The sequence below is a fragment of the Mobula hypostoma genome, chromosome 25 (assembly GCF_963921235.1).
Source record: "Mobula hypostoma chromosome 25, sMobHyp1.1, whole genome shotgun sequence".
Taxonomy (NCBI): domain Eukaryota; kingdom Metazoa; phylum Chordata; class Chondrichthyes; order Myliobatiformes; family Myliobatidae; genus Mobula; species Mobula hypostoma.
The window spans coordinates 10,997,832-11,013,957 of record NC_086121.1 but is presented as its reverse complement, the minus strand read 5'-3'; the positions used below and the strand labels follow the sequence as shown (position 1 = coordinate 11,013,957).

Here is a 16,126-nt window from a genome sequence, read left to right as displayed (position 1 = left end):
TCTGTGGTCTGTTTCACTTCTTTCATTAGAGAGAACTAAACAAACTGCCTGGCCCTTTGATGTAGATCTCCTTCCTTTTGCCTAGCCTTGGATGGGAGATCTTTCAGTGAATTGACTCATTGGTTGGATCTACCTTTCAGTATCCCAAATATCAGTCACTTAAGGAATAACTGGGAGTTTTGCATTTAGGCAGCAACTCCCAGATGAAAAACAGATCAATTTGATAGTCTAATTTAATTTAGAAAGTCTGCAAAAGACGAGAGTACTTTTCTTCATCCTTAAGTAACCACACTACAGAAACAATGCTGATCTGTCTTTGTTCTAATTGCATTCTTTCCAGTTAAAACCTGTGTGTAATGTGTTTAATTGATGTTTTTTTATTGTGAATGTGGTGTCTCTGATGCTCCGTGCCTGTGATGCTGTTGCAAGTAAGTTTTACGTTGTACTTGTCATGGACACTCAGCAGTGACTTTATTCCAGTACCTCTTGTGCCTAATGAGGATGCCACTGAGTATCGTCGTGTTCTTCTGCGGCTCTGTCTACTTCAAAGTTGGGTGTGTTGTGTAATCAGCGATGCTGCCCTGCACATCACTGTTGTAAAACATGGTTAATTGAGTTACTGTCACCTTTCTGTCAGCTTGAACCAGTCTGGCCTTTCTCTTCTGATCTCTCTCACAAGATGCTTTTTGCCCACAGAACTGCCACTCTGTGGATTTTTTTTTCTTTTTCACACTATTCTCTGTAAACTCTGGAGACCTATTTGCATAAAAATCCCAAGAGATTGATAGTTTCTGAGATGCTCAAATCACCCTGCCTGATACCAACAATCACTCCACTGTGAAAGTCACTTGGGTGACATTTCTTCATCATTCTTCCCCATTCTGATGTTTTGTCTGAACAGCAACTAAATCTCTTGACCATGTCTGCATGCTTTTAGGCATTCGGTTGCTGCCACATGATTGGCTGATTAGATATTTGCATTAATGAGCAGGTGCACAGGTGTAGTTCAAAGTTCAAAGTAAAATTTATTATCAGAGTACATATATGTCACCACATACAACCCTGAGAATCTTTTTCAGTGGGCATACTTAGCAAATCTGCAGACTGTAACTGTAACTAACTGTAAACAAACTGGGCAGATGTAGATACAAATAAATACCAGTAAATAATGAGCATGAAATAACAAGATAAAAGAGTCCTTAACTGAGTGTAGCTATCCTCTTTTGACCAAGAGCCTGATGGTTGAAGGGTAGTAACTGTTCTTGAATGTGGTGGTGTGAGCTTTGAGGCTCTTGTACCTTCTACCTGATGGCAGCAGCGAGAAAAGAACATGGCCTGGGTGGTGAGGATCTTTGATGGATGCTGCTTTTCTATGATGATGATTCATGTGGGTGAGCAGAATGGTTGGGAGGGTTTTACTGGTGATGTACTGGGCTGAATCCACTACCTTTAGTAGGATTTTCCACTCAACGGCATTGGTGTTCCCATACCAGGCCGAAATTCAGCCAGTCAGCACCTTCCACCACACATCTATAGAAGTTTACCAAGGTTTTTGATGAAAGGCTGAAACTCTGCAGACTCCTGAGGAAGAAGAGGCTCTGTCATGCTTTCTTCGCAATTATATTTATATGATGGTGTACCTAGTAAAGTAGCTATTGAGTGTATCTATGTTTCAATTAAGGGGATGAATTAACACTTTGGGTATTTCTAAGAAAAACTAAAAATGAAAACATATGTAAATCATACATTCTCTGTATAATTCAAGTGGAATCATAGTTTAAGCATAACTTTGTAAACTGAATTATAACTAAGACTTACAAAAAAAATCCTTAAATATATTTATAGAAACATATTCTACAGCGAGAAAAAATGTGTTGAATTGTTGAGCAACACACAAAAGGCTGGAGGCATGGACATTGCAGTCAGGCAACATCTATGGAGGGGAATAAACAGTCGATCTTTCCAGGACGAGGCCCTTCATCTGGACTGGAATGGAAGGGGGCAGAAGTGAGAATAAAAGGGTGGGAGGAGGGGGTATGATGTAAGAAGCTGGGGTGGGGTTGATAGGTGGAAGAAGTAAAGGGCTGAAGAAGGAATCTTAATAGGAGAGGACAGTGGACCATGGAAAGAAGGGAAAGTGTAGGGAACCACCTTCCCTCTCACCTGATCTCGGCTATCACTTGCCAACTCGTACTCCTTCCCTCCCCCTCCTTCTTCTTTTGGCTTCTGCCCTCTTCATTTGCAGTCTTGATGAAGGGTCTTGGCCTTAAATGTCAACTGTTTATTCCCTTCCACATATGCTGCCTGACCCACTGAGTTCCTGCAGCATTTTTTGTGTGTTGCTCAAGATTTCCAGCACCTGCAGTATCTCGTGTGTGTTGAATTGTTGTACACAGAGCCTTCTCCATTTTCAGTCAAACCATGGGAAGAAGGGAATTAAAACACAGGCTGTCTCTCAGCATTGAGAATGTCTTGTTATCAAACTTTAGCTACCTCACTCCTCCTGTCTGTTTACATTCAGACTGGTCGTTTTTAACTGCCGTCCCTCTCTTCCCTTTCCATTTATTTATATATTCAGGTCTTTTGGTCATTTCCCAACAGACCAGACTGTATCACATTACCTAAACTTTACAACATTTCAACACATTTCACAGGCAAAGGAACTCAACTGCCCCTTAATGTCTACATTACTTTATCACATCAGGTTTTCTGTGTTACCTGGGAATTTTTTAGTTTTTGATTGTCATTCAGAAGTCAACACTTGCACAGTGGATGCACCTTCTGTCAGTCAGAAGGTCGTGGGTTCAAGTCCAATTTCCAAGATTTGTGCCCCGAATCTAAGCTGACGTTCCAGCACAGTGTCTCGGGAGAGATGTTAAACCAAGACCTTGTCTGCCCGCTCTGATGGAAGTGAAGGATCTTGCAGGTCTTTGACAGTTGACCTCTTCCTGATCAACTGGGGTTGCGATGGGATTTCAATAACAGATGAAGTGTAACAGATTTATTATAATTAAACTTAGAGCAACTATCGCGGGTGCTTGTATAGATTTATATTTTCTCTGTGTCTTCCCCAGATGTGAAACCCTCAAACTTAAACAGGTTGAAGCAGGGAACGCTGAAGCTGACGTGAAGTGTGAAGAAGAGTCCAACCTGAAAGTTGTGGTTGCTGTTGTTGTGGCGATTGCTGTGGTTGTAATTCTGTCTGGTATCGCGGCAGGTGTTTTGTTGAAGAGACACCAATGTACACCAGGTATGTGATTGAGTTACTCTGTGCATAGAACATAGAATATTACAACACAGTACAGGCCCTTTGGCCCATGATGTTATGTCGACCTTTTAACTTTCTCTAAAATCAATCCAGCCCTTTCCTCCTACTTGGCTCTCATTTTTTCAGATTCAGATTTATTTATTTACCACATGTACGTTGAAACTTACTGTGAAATGCATTATTTGCTTTAACAATGGCAGCCTGCAAGTGTCACCACACATTCCGAAGCCAGTACAACTTGCCCACAGTGTTCACCACAACAACAACGTAACATAATGCAGAACAGCACAAGCAGCAACAACAACAGAACAAAACAAGACAACAACAGCCAAACAAGCCACCGTCCCAACCTCCCACCCCATAACACACAGAGGCTCCAACCCCCGGACAAGCCACATCCTGGCCTCCAGGTCTTGGCTCCAGACCCTCAAACTCACAGATATTGGACTTCCAAACTCCAATCTCTGGCTCCGACTCCCAGACTTCCAGGCATCAGGCACCAGGTCTCCAACCTCTAATCTCTGGCCAGGACTCACTGTCTACCTCCCAACTTGTTGAGCTCTGGACATCAATCTTCAGCTTCGGCCTCTGGACCATCGATCTCTGGGTGTCAGCCGCAAGACTTGCCAATCACCCACTTGACCTTCGGACCCAAACAAAACCATTTTCCAGGATCGTTAACTTTCAGCCGCAGAGCGTTTTGGGCCTCGGCTTCTAGCTTCACATGGATCTCCGGGGTGGTGGGCAGAGGTGTGTGGTGTAGCCAGCCCCCATGACTCCCCACCCATGCTGACCTCTGGCTTGGAATTTAGTGACCTGGGGATCGCTGGTCTCCTCGGCACCTGTTGAACTGATCTGACCCAATCTCCATATCACTGGCCTTTGACCACGCAGCGATCCAACCTAAACGTGGAAAACCAACTCGTGCCGCTGACCCTTCATTCTCCCGCACACCTGTCCCTAAATCCTAACTGAACCTCTGAAGCTCCACGCTATCCCCAAGCTATACATACAAACCTAAAAAGAAACTACAATGTGAACCGTGACATCGCTAGACATCGCACCTCACGGCAACTTGACACAAAAGCTAGCTCCTACCCCTGACACTTCATTTACTGTGCCTGATGTCCAACCCTGTCCCTGTCCTTGAACCCTAACCTGATCCCCAACTCCCCACACTATCCCGAGCTCCACTGCTACAGACCTATATATTGACACACATCACAGCCCAGCACCATCCTGAACGTAAGATGTCAGCTCATCCTCTGCTGAAATCCTCAGTCACCTCTTTGCTACTTTTACACTGCTGCCCTACTTGCTGATTAACATTAGCTCCTGCTATAAGTTCACTTCAACTTTTAAATTTTAACACTTTCTTTCAAGTCCTTCCTTGGCCTTGCTCAAACCCTATTCCTTCCCATCAACCTTATGCAATCTTGCAATCTCAAAATTCCTGATCTCCCAATCATCCCTGAATTTACCATCCACCAGTCCTCTAATGTGTGGAATTTCTTCCTGGAATCTATCTATCTTTGATGTTCTCCAACAGATTTACCTCTGTGATCCTGCTGATACATCTGACTTATTGTTACAAATATCAGTGTGTCAATTTTTCATTGATTCTATTGTATTTCTTTGTTCCACTAAATGCCTGCAAGAAAATGAATGGTGACATAGATGTACTATGATAATAAATTTACTTTGAACTTATTGTCTAATATGCCAGTATTTTTGTCAATAATCCAATTAAATTCTTCAGAATACCATTCCCAGTAAATTCCTGCTCTAATTCATTAGCCTTTAATTCTGATGCATGTGGAGAAAGTGGCTCCAAGCTTAAAAGGAGTGGGATAAGATGGAAATGTTGTGCACAAGCCCCACACCAGGTAGAACATGGAGAGAGTCCATGAAGATGAACATCCACCAATCTTAACAGCTCTGGCCATTTAGGCTGGTTGGACTCTGCAGCTGTGGTTATGCCAACAGACTTCCGACATTTCAGACTTTGTGGAAACCTCTCGACCATTTTGTATATCACAGTATTAACATGATCAGAACGTAGCTGTCCATTTTAAAATGGGTCCCATCGGGTGGCGGTGGAATCTTTCATCAAACTGAAATGAGACAAAGGTAACCGTTGTGACGGCAACACTCCAGCTTCAGGCTGGTGATGTCACTTTGGTAAAACAACCTCCCACACACCATTCTTGTAGATCGATGCTAGAATGTAATTTGCTTTTTAAACTCCCATTAATTTCAAGTAAAAATATGGTAGAGCAAAGTAGAAATATGGTAAATTAATTTCACAGTACTTTTTGTATAAACCTATTTGTGTTTTTGTTTTCGATAGGTAATGGGAACATTGGAGACACCAGGGTAAGTACATAATATCTCTCCAATATACGTGTAATAAATTGTGATTCCTGCAGAATTAATATTGACAACATAATGCAGGCAGACTGCAATTTAATATTATGTTTTCCCTGCACATTATTTTTATTTTGGAATGATGCGTAATTTCACCAGTTGCAAACCATGTTGAAGGGTAATATCAGCTGATAGTATCTGAAGTGTTTAGTGTTTACATACCGAGGTTACTAATAAGGCCATAGACATGGGGCTGAATTAGACTATTCAGCCCATTGAGTCTGTTTCACTCTTCACCATGGTTGATTTACTTTCCATCTTGTTGGAAAATTGTGAGCAGTTTTGGTCCCCATATCTCAGAAAATATCCAGGATTGTGAGGATAGGTTGATAACTCTATACCTGTTTATACTGGAGTTTAAGAAAATGAGGGGAGATCTCATTGAAACCTGCTAAATACTGAAAGACCTAGACAGAGTGGATGTGGACACGATGTTTCCTATAATGGGGGAGTCTAAAACCAGAGGGCAAAGCCTCAGAATAGTTGGGCGTCCCTTTAGCAGAGTTGATGAGAAATTTCTTTTGCCAGAGGACGGTGAATCTGTAGAGACAAGTCATTGGGTATATTTAAAATGAAGGTTGATAGTTTCTTGATTAGTAAGGGCGTCAAATGTTATAGAGAGAAGGCAGGAGAATGGGGTTGAGAGGGAAAATAAATCAGCCATGATCAAAAGCTTGATGGACATAGGAAATTCTGTTCCTGTGTTTCATGGTCTTATAGAAACTAGTTGAGATGATGTGATGTGCCTGCTGTGGTGGGGAGGAGTAATAACCTGGTGTAATGTTGGGGGGCCAGTGCTGCACAGTGTGGTTGGCAGGACCAGGGCTGATGAGGAAGAGTATGGATGATAAGACAGGATGCTTTCTGGTAAGATATCATTGGTGATATTGATTGATAGATATTTCTGTTTTGGGCTGGTGAAGTCCCAGATATACATGCTGAGAATGTGGAATGTGAGACAACACCGGGTGTCTAATGGGAAGATGGAGAGTGACATGGAAGGTGATTTGAGATGATCATGGAAGTTGTTTCGACTGTCAGTTGCTTCAGGAGTTCTCTACTCATGGAGCAATAATAGATATCACAGTAATCGAGGCTGATTTAACGATGATGTCCATGAAGCAATATTTCTAGTGAATGCAGCAGGCCAGGCAGCATCTCTAGGAAAAGGTATAGTCGACGTTTCAGGCAGAGACCCTTCGTCAGGACTAACTGAAAGAAGAGCTAGTAAGAGATTTGAAAGTGGGAGGCGGAGGGGGAGATCCGAAATGATAGGAGAAGACAGGAGGGGGAAGGATGGAGCCAAGAGCTGGACAGGTGATTGGCAAAGGATCATGGGACAGGAGGCCCAGGGAGAAAGAAAAGGGAGAGGGGGGAAGCCCAGAGGATGGGCAAGAGGTATAGTGAGAGGGACAGAGGGAGAAAAAGGAGAGAGAGAGAAAAAGAATGTGTGTGTATATAAATAAATAAATAATGGATGGGATACGAGGGGGAGGTGGGGCATTAGCGGAAGTTTGAGAAGTCAATGTTTATGCCGTCAGGTTGGAGGCTACCCAGACAGAATATAAAGTGTTGTTCCTCCAACCTGAGTGTGGCTTCATCTTTACAGTAGAGGAGGCCGTGGATAGACATATCAGAATGGGAATGGGACGTGGAATTAAAATGTGTGGCCACTGGGAGATCCTGCTTTCTCTGGTGGACAGAGCGCAGGTGTTCAGCGAAATGATCTCCCAGTCTGCGTCGGGTCTCGCGAATATATAGAAGGCAGCATCGGGAGCACTGGACGCAGTATATCACCCCAGCCAACTCACAGGTGAAGTGTTGCCTCACCTGGAAGGACTGTCTGGGGCCCTGAATGGTGGTGAGGGAGGAAGTGTAAGGGCACGTGTAGCACTTGTTCCACTTACAAGGATAAGTGCCAGGAGGGAGATCGGTGGGGAGGGATGGAGGGGGACGAATGGACAAGAGAGTCGCGCAGGGAGTGATCCCTGTGGAAAGCAGAGAAGGTGGGGAGGGAAAGATGTGCTTAGTGGTGGGATCTGGTTGGAGGTGGCGGAAGTTACGGAGAATTATATGTTGGATCGTTTCACTGAACACCTACGCTCTGTCTGCCAGAGAAAGCAAGATCTCCCAGTGGCCACACATTTTAATTCCACATCCCATTCCCATTCTGATATGTCTATCCACGGCCTCCTCTACTGTAAAGATGAAGCCACACTCAGGTTGGAGGAACAACACCTATATTCTGTCTGGGTAGCCTCCAACCTGATGGCATGAACATTGACTTCTCAAACTTCCGCTAATGCCCCACCTCCCCCTCGTACCCCATCTGTTATTTATTTATACACACACATTCTTTTTCTCACTCTCCTGTTTCTCCCTCTGTCTCTCTCACTATACCTCTTGCCCATCCTCTGGGCTTCCCCCCTCCCCCTTTTCTTTCTCCCTGGGCCTCTTGTCCCATGATCCTCTCATATCCCTTTTGCCAATCACCTGTCCAGCTCTTGGCTCTATCCCTCCCCCTCCTGTCTTCTCCTATCATTTCAGATCTCCCCCTTCCCCTCCCACTTTCAAATCTCTTACTAGCTCTTTCAGTTAGTCCTGACGAAAGGTCTGGGCCCAAAATGTCGACTGTACCTCTTCCTAGAGATGCTGCCTGGCCTGCTGCGTTCTCCAGCAACTTTTATGTGTGTTGCTTGAAATTCCAGCATCTTCAGATTTCCTCGTGTGAAGAAATATTTCTCATAGTTCAGTTGATGGAGGAAGGCAGAGATGTTACCAGCCAATGGGCGTGCAGGTGACCAAAGATGAAATGATGAGAGTTCTGCCCACGTTGGGAACCACAGAGTCCTTGTGCCATTTATGATAATGGTGAGAGTCAGTGTTGGACATCATAAAGGAAATATCATGTTACATTCATTCTCATAGACAGTGTCAAAACAATGACAAATCAAATACCACTTACAAAATGTGATTTTCTAAACTGGTGATTGTAATAATTTGTTTACCTCTGCAGAATCACAATGGAGTTGAGCTGTCGATTGAGTCTTCGACTGAGCCTCTCAACGCTTCAGGAAAATTCACAGTGTGAAGTGGGAGAAGTGAGTACGTTCAAACAACCTCTCAAATATTTCACACAGCACACCTGGTATTTTTTGCAGTTTTTATATTGTATCTGGCTCATGTCAGGTTGCAGTGGCTGCATTAAGTGTACCTTAAACTGAATTTTTCACATATGGGCAAATAAATTTTGACAAATCGGTCTACTGGAGAAGGAAATGCTAAGAACATTACTCAGCTCAAACGTTTCCTCTGTGACAGCTTCTCTCCTTGTTGAAAAGCTCAATAATTCATCCTAATGCCTGTGTGGTTGCAATGATTTCACTTTAATTATGACTTAATACGATAGTAGAAACTAACAGCATCAAATTTTATATATATTGCCATCTGAGTGCTAGTCAGAAGAGTTGGCAATATTTCCCAAAGGTGGAAATACATACTTGGAGGCCAAGTCATTGGGTATTTTAAAGCAGAGGTTGATAGCTTCTTGATTAGTAAGGGTGTCAAAGTGTATAAAGAGAAGGCAGGAGAATCCGACCTGATGGATTAATAATTGTCCTACTTTCTGTGCCATTTCTGCATTTCAGAAACAGAAATATGATTCCGCTACCTCACAATAATAATACACATAAATATGTACTCCCATTGTAAAAAATTACCAAACTAAGGCGACATGGATTGTGGAAATCACAACGGTAAAAATGCATTTTAAACATAAGCAGCCAGAAGATCAAGAATCTGTTACTTCAGTCAACCTTAAAAGGGTGGTGTGCATCTTTTTTCAGGCAAACTTATAATTTGTGTAAGTCTTTAAATTGTATGTAATTTACACTTATCACAGATGGAAATTCCAGTAGTCCTAAAGATTCTTTCTTATAAGCAATTCTGTTTTGAAAGAAAACCCAGAAATCAAAAATGCTAGAACTCTGAAAAGTAATTCCATAACTTGTTTAATCTCTTGTGTAATAATCAATTTCAGTGCTGGTTATTAAAGCAGGTGAGATCATTTGGTCTCTTAATCCTGTTGGATCATGGCAGATCCAACATTCCACAATTCCTTTTCCATGGCCTTTCCCGTAATCTCTCAATCTTAAAAAATCCACAAGAACTCTGCCCACATGGAGTTCCATAGACTCAGTCTGCCAAAAGAAGAAACGCTTCCTCATCTCAAGTTTCAAATGTAACCCTCATTTCTGAGACCATGCTCTCCGGTTCTGGACTCTCATCAGAGAGGAAACATCCTCTGAGCATTTATCATCTCTAACCCTCATCAATTAATTATTTCATTTAGATTGCCTATCGTTCTCCCAAACTCCAGCTTGCTTAACTGTTTCTGAAAGGACCATCCTTCCACACCGGGGATCAAACAAGTGACACCTTCTTTGACATGTCACCAGTAAAATTATGTGTTCCCTTCAACAGAAGGGCCAAAACTTTGCAGTGTTGGAAACGTGGTCTCACTAGCACTTGGTATATTAACAGTAAGACTTGCCTATATTGATATTCCAGCTGATAAGGGTTATAATTCCAAGAACACTTGCCTGCTGTTTTTTTGTGTTTTGTACACAATGATCCCTGAATCCCTTTCCCTGCAACTTCCTGCAGTTTTTCTGCATTTGGATAATTCCCTTTTATTTTGTTCTAACTTCCAAAATGAAGAAGTTCACTTTTCCTAATTATACTCCATTTCACAATTTTCTCTATGAACGGTTTCTATCTTTGTCAGATTTTGCCTGCCACATATTTGTAATTCTTTGCACATTTGGCTATACGTTCACATTTTCTCCAGCTCCCTAATTTGTATCATAAGCAGTTGTGGTTCCATCTCTAACACTTTTGGTACTCCAGTGGCCACAGGAATTAAAATTAAACCATAATAACTAGTCAAATGCCTCCTGGAATTCCATATAAAACTCGTCTTCTGGTTGAGACTTTCTTGAAATTCCTAAATAAATTCTTACATCAGTGGTGGACACTATTGGAGAGTGTTCTTAGGACGGGATTTAAGAGTATTTGGAAATACTTGTTAGGGATTGTCAGCATGGCTTTGTGAGGGCCAGCTCATGCCTCACAAGCCTGACCGAGTTTTTGCAGGAAGTTACAAAACAAATTGCTGAAGGTAGGGCACTGATGTGGATTTTTAGTAATGCCTTAGACAAGATTCTGCATGTTAGGCTCATCCAGATAGTCATGAGGCATGGGATTCATGGAAACTGGGCTGCATGGATTCAGAACTGGCATGTCGACAGAAAGCAGAGGGTAGTAGTAGATGGAGTGTATTCTGCCCAGCAGTTGGTGACTGGTATTACTGTGCAGGGATCTGTTCTGGGACCCCTACACTTCGTGTGTTTATAAATGAGTTTATGTAAGAAAGAGGAGGGGTGAATTAGTAAGCTTGCAGATGACATGAAGACTGGAGGTGCTGTGGATGGTGTCAAAGGTTGTTGTAGCTTATAATGGGATGTGAAGTTGGGTGGAGAAGTGCCAGATGAAGTTCATTAAGAAAAGTATGAAATTATACACTTTGGAAGATTGAACTTAAAGGCACTCTTCTTCTTCTTGGGCCCTTAGTTCCCAGTAGAGCATAGACCATCAAAAACCTCCCTTGGAGTTCCTCAATGTTTCTGTAATCTGTTGTATCCACTATACAAGGGATTGGCCTGTACGGCTTCACCAGAGCCCTGTTGGCCAGCATTACCGTTTTCCACCTCTCAAAGGCAACTTGAATTCACAGTACACGGTTATTGACACGATTCTTAGCAGTGTTGAGGAACAGAGGGATCTTGGGGTCCAGATCCATAGATCCCTCAAGTTTGCAGCTCAACTTGATAAGGTTGATTAAGCCATATTCAAAATAAGATCGTAAGACATAGCAGCAGCATTAGACTGTTTGGCTCATCGAGTCTGCTGTGTCATTCCGTCATGGTTGATTTATCATCTCTGTCAAGCTCATTCTCCATCCTACTCCTCATAACCTTTGAAACTCTTACTAATCATGAACCCATTAACTTCTGCTTCAGGTATACTCACTGACTTAGCCTGCACAGTGATCTGTACAATGAATTCCACAGATTCACCATGTAAAATCTGTTTAATTCCTTTGCCGTTTCCTCGCTGCCCATAACTGGTTTTTCTGGTCTCATTTTTTAACTACTGTCTGCTCACTTGAAGCACTGTCTTCCTTTTGTATACCCTTGCTATGATATTCCTTAATAATTTGCCCTCAGTGTATTTTCTGTTGCCAATGTTATCCTTCTTTGCTGGATTCTTCATTTATCCCAATTTTCAGGTCTACCACTAACTTTTGTTTCCTTGTGTGTTTCTTCTTCCAACTTAATGTTCTCCTGAATTTGTTGGTTGGTCATATTCCATTTAGCACTTCCTTAGAATCTGCTCTCCTTATTGGGAAACATTGTAACGTGTCTGTTATCATCAGCCCCATAATATCAACATTCATCAAATTCATGAGACAAGCAGAGAAAGGATTGTACACAGCAGTGCAGAAGGAGTTAATTGGAGTCGACATTGATGAGTTTAGCTGGCCTTCAGTAGACCAATATAGGTTTCCCCCACTATCCGAAAGTAGAGTGTTCCTACGAAAATTTTTGTAAGCCGAAATGGCGTAAAGCGAAGAAGCAATTACCATTAATATGTATGGGAAAAATTTTTGAGCATTCCCAGACCCAAAAAATAACCTACCAAATCATACCAAATAACACATAAAACCTAAAATAACACTAATATATAGTAAAATCAGGAATGATATGATAAATACACAGCCTATATAAAGTAGAAATAATGTATGTACAGTGTAGTTTCAGTTAGCAGAATTGGGATTTAGCCAAAAACCGATTTGTAGAAAAAAAATCGGCACGTACACACATGCGCACACATCTGCCCGTACACACTTCACGGTCATGGTAGTCTTTCTCAGGGTAAACACAAGTTTAAAGCGGGCACCTTTTTTTTTGTAAAAGTGGAAATCCTCTGGATTTCTTTCGGTTAGCGAAAACAGGTACTAATGTAGGTCTTTAGTAAGCGCGAAGTAGCGTAAAGCGAACTTTCGTAAAGCGGGGACACCTGTAAAACAGAAAATGTTTGGAAACTTGCAGGTGAACAACATCTGTGTAAAGAGAGACAGTTAATGTGTTAATGAGGAGCAGTTAACACTTCATCAGCATGTTAATGCACACAAAATGCTGGAGGAACTCAGCAGGTCCGACAGCATCTATGGAAATGAGTAAACCCAGGATGAAATCTCCACTCAAAAGGTTGACTGTTTATTCCTTTCCACAGATGCTAGAGGTGAGATCCTCCAGTATTTTGTGTGTGTTTGTCTGGATTTCCAGCATCTGCAGGATCTCTTGTGTTATTAACTTGTTAACCCTGTATCCACGGATGCTGCTTTCTACCAAGTGTTTCTGACATTTTGTGCTTTGGTTTCCAGATGTTCAGCATCTGCATTTTGTTTTATTTTTGACACAATGTTTTTATTTAAAGCTTAAGATATGAATGCACAGTTTGAGATTAACTCTTCAGAATATTTACAGTACCTGACATATGATATTTATTTGCAGATCATGAGAAACAGCCTGAAACGGGCTGTAATTCCATTCCAATCTCCAAGATGGGTCAAGTGTTTCATTCTGTGAAAAATATGGACTTCACATAATATACACTAGTTGTGCACTAAACTTGGAATCACAAAATATTCAACTTCAACTAACCAGTTGCAAATCTCTAAGCACTCATGTGAAAGAAGTAACATCAGGAAGTGAAATATTAAGTGAATATCAGGAAGAATTTTGACGGACATATAAAAAACAAGGAGATGGCTGAGATAAGCGTGGAATCCGATCCTGGCAAATTAATGACAGGAAGCAAAGAGGTGACAAATACATATTTTTCTTACATCTGTCTTTTCAGCGAGAATACAGCTAATATCCCTCGGATTACAAATGGGTTAATTTAAGGTAACATGGAGGAAGTGGTTTGCGACACAGAAGCAAAGAACTCTACAGCTCCAGTGAGTGAGATACAATTCCCACCATTGTCCGTAAGGAGTTTGTACGTTCTCCCCGTGACCGTGTTTGGGTTTTCTTCGGGTACTCCCTTTTCTTCCACATTTCAAAATTGATGGACAGATTAGTAAATCATTGGCTTGCTGTGTGCTGGCTCCAGAAGCATGGGAATGTGTTTGGGCTGTCCCAGTGCATCCTTGGAACGTGTTGGTCGTTGGTGTAAACAGTGCAGGTTTCACTGTTTCAATGTACATGTGACAACTAAAGCTAATCTTTAAAATCCAAATCACAATGGACAAAATGTCAGAGAACCTCACATGACTGCTTGGAAACCAGCTGGAGGAGCCATTGGTTTTAAAGGAAAGGGCTGCAGAGATCATATACCTATTGGTTGAAAATTTCCAAACCTTACTAAATTCCATGGATTGGAGAGTCCTGGATTCCATTGTGTCTAATGATGCAGAAGACCACAGAATTGTGATGTTGATTTTGGATACTGAATTGTACTGAACATTAAATAAAGCAAATTCTGATATGTCTATCCACGGCCTCCTCTATGTCAAGATGAAGCCACACTCAGGTTGGAGGAACAACACCTTATATTCCTTCTGGGTAGCCTCCAACCTGATGGCATGAACACTGACTTCTCTAACTTCCATTAATGCCCCACCTCCCCTCCGTACTCCATCCGTCATTTATGAATTATTATTATTTTTCTCTCTCTCTCCTTTTTCTCCCTCTATCCCTCTGACTATACTCCTTGCCCATCCTCTGGGCTTCCCCCCTCCCCCTTTCTTTCTCCCTGGGCCTCCTGTCCCATGATCCTCTCGTATCCCTTTTGCCAATCACCTGTCCAGCTCTTGGCTCCATCCCTCCCCCTCCTGTCTTCTCCGATCATTTCGGATCTCCCCCTCCCCCTCCCACTTTCTTTCTTTTTCAATCTTTTTATTAATTTCAAAATATAAAAACAAAACATAGCGATAATACAAATAGTAGGAGATATATTGTTACATTTAAAAAAAGTAATTGCAAAACCAAGTAGTGTAAATTAACAAAGCTCCCAAACATGTAGAACTAACCACGGATAATACAAAGCAAAAAAAACTGGGGGAAAAATCATGAAAAAGAAAAAAAAAAGAAAACAAAAAAAAGCAAACCCCATCCCCAAAGAAAAACAAAATTAATCAACTAAACTAAAAGACTTGGGCAAAACTAACAACTTAAAAGTGGAAAAGAAGAAAACCTTAGTGTCGACGACTCCATTCCCCTCCAACAACAATACAGAGAGATAAAACAAGTTTGGAAATGATCAAATTACATCAAATGAAAACGCTGAATGAATGGCCTCCAAGTTTTTTCAAACTTAATGGAAGGGTCATAAACTGCACTTCTAATTTTCTCCAAATTCAAACACACCATAGTTTGTGAAAACCAATGAAATACAGTAGGAGGGTTAATCTCTTTCCAATTCAACAAAATGGACCTTCTAGCCATTAAAGTAAGAAATGCAATCATCCTTCGTGATGAAGAGGTTAAATTATTTAAGTCTATCATTGGTAGTCCAAAGATAGCAGTAATTGGATGAGGTTGTAAGTCTATATTTAGGACCGTTGAAATAATATCAAAAATATCTTTCCAATATTTCTCCAACAAGGGACATGACCAAAACATGTGGGTTAAAGAAGCTATCTCGGAATGGCATCTGTCACATATTGGATTAATATAAGAGTAATAACGAGATAGTTTATCTTTGGATATATGAGCCTCGTGCACTACTTTAAACTGTATCAACCTATGCTTAGCACATACAGAGGATGAATTCACCAACTGAAGAATTTGTTCCCATTTTTCAGTCGGTATATTAATCTCAAGTTCTCTTTCCCAGTCAGCTTTAATTTTATTAGAAGCATCAGGACATAAATTCATAATTATATATAATTGCTACTACACTTTTCTGAGAGAGATTTAAATCTAAGATTTTTTCCAAGGTGTCCATTGGATATGGATATGGAAAATTAGGAGAGACAGTAATTAAAAAGTTTCTAATCTGTAGATATCTAAAAAAGTGAGATCTGGGTAAGTTATATTTATTAGAGAGTTGATCAAAGGACATAAAACAATTATCCAACAATAAATCACGAAAAGATATTATACCTTTGGTTTTCCAATCCAAGTAAGCTTGATCCATCGTGGAAGGTTGAAAAAGAAAATTTGATATAATGGGAATTGAAACCATATACGTAAAGTATGCTTAACTATTGGTTGTTCATTTTCCAGCTCTTGGCTCCATCCCTCCCCCTCCTGTCTTCTCCGATCATTTCGGATCTCCCTCTCCCCCTCCCACTTTCAA

General features: G+C 41.3%; 1 protein-coding gene across 1 annotated transcript in view; it reads left to right on the top strand.

Moving 5' to 3' along the window:
* The window catches only part of LOC134337714 (tumor necrosis factor receptor superfamily member 5-like), a 28,373-nt gene extending 13,731 nt beyond the window's left edge, over positions 1-14,642 (top strand). Inside the window, exons 6-9 of the mRNA XM_063032919.1 lie at positions 3,075-3,250; positions 5,619-5,644; positions 8,712-8,796; positions 13,333-14,642. Of these exons, the coding sequence (XP_062888989.1) occupies positions 3,075-3,250; positions 5,619-5,644; positions 8,712-8,786 (277 nt within the window). The 3' untranslated portion in view covers positions 8,787-8,796; positions 13,333-14,642. The remainder of the gene's footprint in view (positions 1-3,074; positions 3,251-5,618; positions 5,645-8,711; positions 8,797-13,332) is intronic.
* Positions 14,643-16,126: the final 1,484 nt, after the last annotated feature.